This window comes from Poromitra crassiceps (genome assembly GCF_964638095.1).
Source record: "Poromitra crassiceps genome assembly, chromosome: 9".
NCBI classification, from domain to species: domain Eukaryota; kingdom Metazoa; phylum Chordata; class Actinopteri; order Beryciformes; family Melamphaidae; genus Poromitra; species Poromitra crassiceps.
Window position 1 is genome coordinate 30,142,540 of NC_139630.1, and position 6,125 is coordinate 30,148,664.

At 43.8% G+C, this 6,125-nt stretch overlaps 1 protein-coding gene across 1 annotated transcript in view; it reads left to right on the forward strand.

Moving 5' to 3' along the window:
• Nucleotides 1–5,734, forward strand: part of LOC310781986 (H-2 class II histocompatibility antigen, E-S beta chain-like) — a 61,654-nt gene extending 55,920 nt beyond the window's left edge. Inside the window, exons 4-7 of the mRNA XM_083642637.1 lie at nt 1,229–1,296; nt 3,482–3,595; nt 4,685–4,711; nt 4,800–5,734. Of these exons, the coding sequence (XP_083498763.1) occupies nt 1,229–1,296; nt 3,482–3,595; nt 4,685–4,710 (208 nt within the window). The 3' untranslated portion in view covers nt 4,711; nt 4,800–5,734. The remainder of the gene's footprint in view (nt 1–1,228; nt 1,297–3,481; nt 3,596–4,684; nt 4,712–4,799) is intronic.
• Nucleotides 5,735–6,125: the final 391 nt, after the last annotated feature.

Genomic DNA, 6,125 nt, shown 5'->3' on the forward strand with positions numbered 1-6,125 from the left:
TGAAATAGAAGGCATATTCTGTTTTGCTGGTCAGAAGGACTTGATTTTCCATTTATCATTTTGTAAAACAGAAAATGAAGTAGTAAAACAAAAATGTTGGGAACTGTAGCCTCTGGCATCAGAGCAGAGAGAGGGGGAGGGAGAAAGGAGGGAGAGACAGAGAGAGATGGGGGGAGGCAGAGTCAGAGAGAGACATCAAGTGCGTGGACGGTTGCGCTAAACAGGTGCGCATGGGTTGCTAAGCAACCAAAGACAACAGCTTCACATGTTTGTCCCTAGCTCAATGTATGAAACTATACTATCTGTTATACTAAAACGACGTCAATCTGGAGAATCCCCTTCAGATTATAGATTTATAAGCTTAATTATTTGTGATAATACAATTATAACTAAACTTATAACTTCACATGTTTGTTAGTAATGATCTGAAATACAGTAATTGATTACCATCGCAGTAAAAGTGCCATATGTAGTCACTTAACTTACATGTGGAGCACAAAGATCTCGCTTGGATACATCCCTCTGTTTCACTTTCAGGCTGTGACATGCTGTCAGCACCACTGACAGAGCTGAGAGACAGAGAGAGAGAGAGAGACAGAGAGAGAGAGAGAGACAGAGTGACACCAGTGACAGAGCTGAGAGACAGAGAGAGAGACAGAGACAGACAGAAAGAGAGCGAGAGACAGACAGACAGAGAGAAGCAGAGATAGAGAGACAGAGTGACACCAGTGACAGAGCTGAGAGACAGAGAGAGAGACAGAGACAGAAAGAGAGAGAGAGCGAGAGACAGAGACAGAAAGAGACAGAGACACAAACACAGAGACAGAGACAGGCAGAGAGGGAAAGACAGCAAGGTGGGCCAGTGAGACTTGATTGGTGGGCCAGAGTTGTCCTGCGGGCCGCCAGTTGAATAGGCCTGGTATTCATCATTCAGGCTTTCTATCATTTGTATGCTGGTTGTTATGGACACACTGCTATCTGAAAGCATTGTAACCCTGCTGCAGCACATATATACTGTAGGTCACATGTCCTTACTCACGAGTACATGGGTTCAATTAATTATAGTCCACTTTTCATAACACATCTGCCTAGTTCAGTCCAGGCCTAAGATGTGACAATAAACCAACGTGTGTGTGTGTGTGTGTGTGTGTGTGTGTGTGTGTGTGTGTGTGTGTGTGTGTGTGTGTGTGTGTGTGTGTGTGTGTGTCTGCGCCTGTGTGTGTTGCAGGTCCGGAGAGATGATCTCCTGCGTCGTGGAGCACCCCGGCCTGCAGGAGCCTATTGTCCTGGACTGGGGTAACTGACTGACTGTCTGTCTGTCTGTCTGTTTGTCTGTCTGTCTGTCTGTCTGTCTGTCTGTGTGTCTTTCTGTCTGTCTGTCTGTCTGTCTGTCTGTTTGTCTGTCTGTCTGTCTGTCTGTCTGTCTGTCTGTCTGTGTGTCTTTCTGTCTGTCTGTCTGTCTGTCTGTCTGTCTGTCTGTCTGTCTGTCTGTTTGTCTGTCTGTCTGTCTGTCTGTTCTCATTCACTGTTCCTTCTCATACCTACCCATATGAATGCACTGTAATACACTATAGAGACAGTCCGCATGTCTGGGAACGCCCACAAAATGTTAAACGGCTGGCGCGCGAGTGGAGTAAAACCGCCCATATATCTCATGGGCTGACTCACCAAAAGATGGTGTTGCGGCTCTAAACTACATGTTTGGGGGTTCAAGAGCAGAACACAAGACGTCTGCTCAGATGTGCGTTTACTGCGGTGGTTAAATCCCCAATCGTGTCTGCCTGGGCTGGGCTATCAGCTAAATTCTAACTTTGCTGAATGGATAGAACGGGGGGTTTTTACCCCACCCTGACCCCGCCCCCAGCCAGGCTGAGCCAGCTAAACCAGCGTCTATGACGAGACGTGGCCTCAACCCTATAATTAACCTACAATAATTGTGAGCTGGGAGGCTCTGATCACATGACCTATGCGCTACAGGCTGTTTTTTTTAAATGTCAATACAAAATAATTACAGACATTCATTTTATTCTCAGTGGAAAATGCAATGTTCTAAGATAGGCATTGAAATGTGCATTGTTCAGGGGGCTACATTACATTGTCAGAAACCGATCAGTTCCCATGCAGGGGCCGGACATTTCCCTCAGCTATTATTCTATACGCTGCCTCGCCCGCTGAACTGGCAGTGCTCATTTCTACCGTGCCTCGTTGGTTTGTCCTCGAGGTCTCTCGCCCGCTTCGTGGCCTCGCAGACGCAGCTCCAACTCCACTCTCACGTCAATTAACCACAGCGCACGGAAGAGGAAGTGTTGGTGCACACTTCTGCAGTCCACTATAGCGTGTGTCCACTATAGCCTGGAGCCACTTCTGCAGAATGACTGCAGTGTGTGGAGCCACTTCTGCAGAATGACTGCAGTGTGTGGAGCCACTGAGCTTTCCATCATCACCTGCTGCTGCAGGATAAGACTTGTTGGCTTAATTGTTTCAATTGCCACACGACCTCACAGTAAAATCGTAGTAAGTATAATAGGTTTAAATAAACAAATCTAAAGCATAATATACTGTAGCACCACGGGGGGTCTCAGGTCCTCACTCTCTGCTGCTGTTTAATCCAACACGTTGCCTCTAGCAACAGATGACACAAGCAGCAGCTGTGTTTCTCATTGGCTGCTGACTAGACTGGACATGGAAGTGAAAGTATAGAGCCGGGACTTTCCAGAGACGCTGCTTTCAGGTGCTGCTCGTAAACTCTAAACTTGCTGAGCTAAAGTAACTAAACTTGCTGAGGTTGGGAAATTGTTTCAATTGACACATGACCTGCGGTAAAATCGCAGTGTCTGAATGTTTCTCAAAGAGAAGTGATGGTTTTGTACTTTATCTGACATTATTAAGAGTCAGTGCATTGAGTTTGTTGAGTCTTATAAATACCATAGATTGAATTTTGTATAATGTATAAGAAAGCCCAAATTATATGAAATTGTAGAAAAAGCAAAAGATACCCCTCCTTTAAAACTCCTTCATCCTGAGTACAATAATACAGTCACCCACTTCCCAAAATTAGAAAGTGTTTCCTTGCATTTACTACTGATATGTATTCTTGTTTTTATGTAATAGACACTTGCTGTAAGCAAAACTTCCCATCAGAAGTCTGTCTGTCTGTCTGTCTGTCTGTCTGTCTGTCTGTCTGTCTGTCTGCCTGCCTGCCTGTCTGTCTGTCTGTCTGTCTGTCTGTCTGTCTGTCTGTCTGTCTGTCTGTCTGTCTGTCTGCCTGCCTGTCTGTCTGTTTGTCTGTCTACCTGTGTCTCTCTACCTGTCTGTCTCTCTCTCTCTACCTGTCTGACTGTCTGTCTGTCTGTCTGTCTGTCTGTCTGTCTGTCTGTCTGTCTGTCTGTCTATCTGGTGACCTGTCTCTCTCTCTCTCTCTCTCTCTCTCTCTCTCTCTGTCTCTGTCTCTGTCTCTCTCTCTCTGTCTCTCTCTCAACAGATCCGTCGATGCCTGAGAATGAGAGGAACAAGCTGGCCATCGGAGCCTCGGGACTGGCTCTGGGTCTGATCTTACCTCTGGCTGGATTCATTTACTACAAGAGGAAGGCCCAAGGTCACTTCATTACATTACATCATTATATTGCATCAATTCATGCTTTTTAAGAGGTGCAGCCACTTTGTGTGTGTGTGTGTGTGTGTGTGTGTGTGTGTGTGTGTGTGTGTGTGTGTGTGTGTGTGTGTGTGTGTGTGTGTGTGTGTGTGTGAGAGAGAGAGAGAGAGAGAGAGAGAGAGGGGTGTGTGTTTGTGTTCATACCTATTGGCTCAAAGGGGGGCGATAAGGGGAGAACATTTCTAAATACAGGATGGCAGAGGCAGAGGGCTGAAACTTGGCATGGATGTCAAGTGTGTGAAGGTGTGTGTTGTGTTCATGCCTGGGAAGGGGGGGGGGGGGGGTCAAAATGCAGAGTAGCAGAGGCAGTGTGGGGTGAGTTGCCCCTAGCATCCTGCATTTTGGAAATTTGCATTTTTTTTTATATTAATTAATTAATTAATTTATTTATTTTTCCAGGGTCCAGGTCTAACCTGAAATTTAGACCAGTTTTGGCTAACCCGGTCTGTCTTCCTTTACAGAATGAATGGCTGCATTCAAATTGATGAATGATGACTGCATTCAAGAGAAACAAAAACACCCTAACTTAGTTCGTAACCACTTTTCCTTGACCTGGATGGAAAAGGTCATGAGGTCAAGGAAACATGTGAAGGATTCATACAGTAACGACTTAGGAAAAGATAACCACGGTGCTAAGAGGATCCCACTGCACTGACACTAGGCCATGGAATTATAATAACGTGGGTCTGCCATGGTGAAAGTAGACCCTTTTCACAGCAGCCGTTTTGAGGTGGAAAAGAGGGAACTAAAGCAGGTCTAACCAATACCATGAATGATGGTTCCATTCAATTTAGGTGTTCCAGTACCAGGGCCCTCATTACTGTTATCGGTTACACCTGCTTTAGTTGCTGCTTTACCACCTCCTCCTTTACTGCACTGGTATTCACTAAGTTATAAATTAGAAAGACTACACACAACCAATCATAAGTGACCTCATAACTTCTTCTCCCGCCAGGCCATATCAGTGTTGGTTGTTTTGTGTTTATATGACTGAATAACAGCCTCTTCTCTTCTTCTCTTGTGTTAAATCAGGACGGGTTCTTGTTCCCACTAACTGAGGTAGGTATCCTAACCTTGTTCCTGTTGTCTGTTTGTCTCATGGAAGGAAAAGTCAACTGGAATTCAACTTGCTTTCTTGTGTTTTCAGTGCTGCCACCTGCTGGAGAAGAGGAGCTGCTGTTTCTGTTTCAAGCCTTCTGTAATACGCTGCACATGTGCTGTGAGATTCATGATATTATGGTGATTTGTTTTCATTTTGATTGATTTGTTTGCTTCTACCATGGGGCTATGTAGATGAAAAAAGTTAATTTTTTTTGGTCTGTTTTAATTGTGTTTATTGTTGGTTTTATTTTTTTAAATTGACCGGATGCTCTCAAAGTATGGTGTTCCTGTGTGACTTCCTGCCTGGCTCAATCTGCTTTGTGCAGCTTGACGCGGCTGATTGGGATCAGATGCAGCACAGCGCGTTTCAGAAGTGTCCCATTCATATAATAATGCTTACTCTTCAAAAACACGCGTCCCAAGCATTTAATAATGCTTATTCTTCAAAAAGTTTAGTTTTGATAGTATAAATTCATGTAACTGTAGAAGCTGAGCGTGGTGTGGACAGTCAGTGCAGGTTATTTTGCTGACAAGGGGGTCAGCAAACATCCCCGTCATCATCCCTACAAATCACCTACTGGATATACACGATGGATATAGCACATAATATAGTATGTGATGTATGGCACATACAGTACAGCACATATATGTGATGTATGGCACAAACAGTGCAGCACATATATGTGATGTATGGCACATACAGTACAGCACATATATGTGATGTATGACATACAGTGCAGCACATGTATGTAGCATAACATGTATCTGATGTGTATTTGTGATGTGAAGCTTCACTTCCTCTGTGACATCATTCTTTTCCAGCGCCTAACTTCCTCAAACTGATTCAAAGGAAGAACATCGGATCCTCCTGTCCTTAATGTCATCTGTAAAATCACATAATCAGCTGTTTCAATATGTTTTCTGAGAGTTAGATTCTTATATTTCTACTGGAGTGAGATGTATTTTCCTACAATAAAGCTTTGGAAAACACTGTGTCACTTTGTTCTTTTAGCTGAGACTGTCATGGTGCAGGTGTGGTGAGGACCCAAATGTGGACAGTGACACAGAGACAGGAGCTAGTGCATAACCAGTGTTGGGCAAGTTACTTCTTTCAAAATGTAACATACTACATATTACTAGTTACTTTCATTTGAAAGTAATGTTACTTTACAATATTACTGTCTGTGTGTAGAGTAACTTGTTACTTATTACAGTACTTTTGCATTACTTTCACCAAAACAACTGCAATAGCAGTGGGAACCATGCCGAAAAATAATTTAAACCGTCTTGAAGTCAGTGTAACCCGTCCAAAATTCTAAATGTTATTCTTTTCCTTTGTTATTGTCATCGGTTATTTGCATAAAAACACACA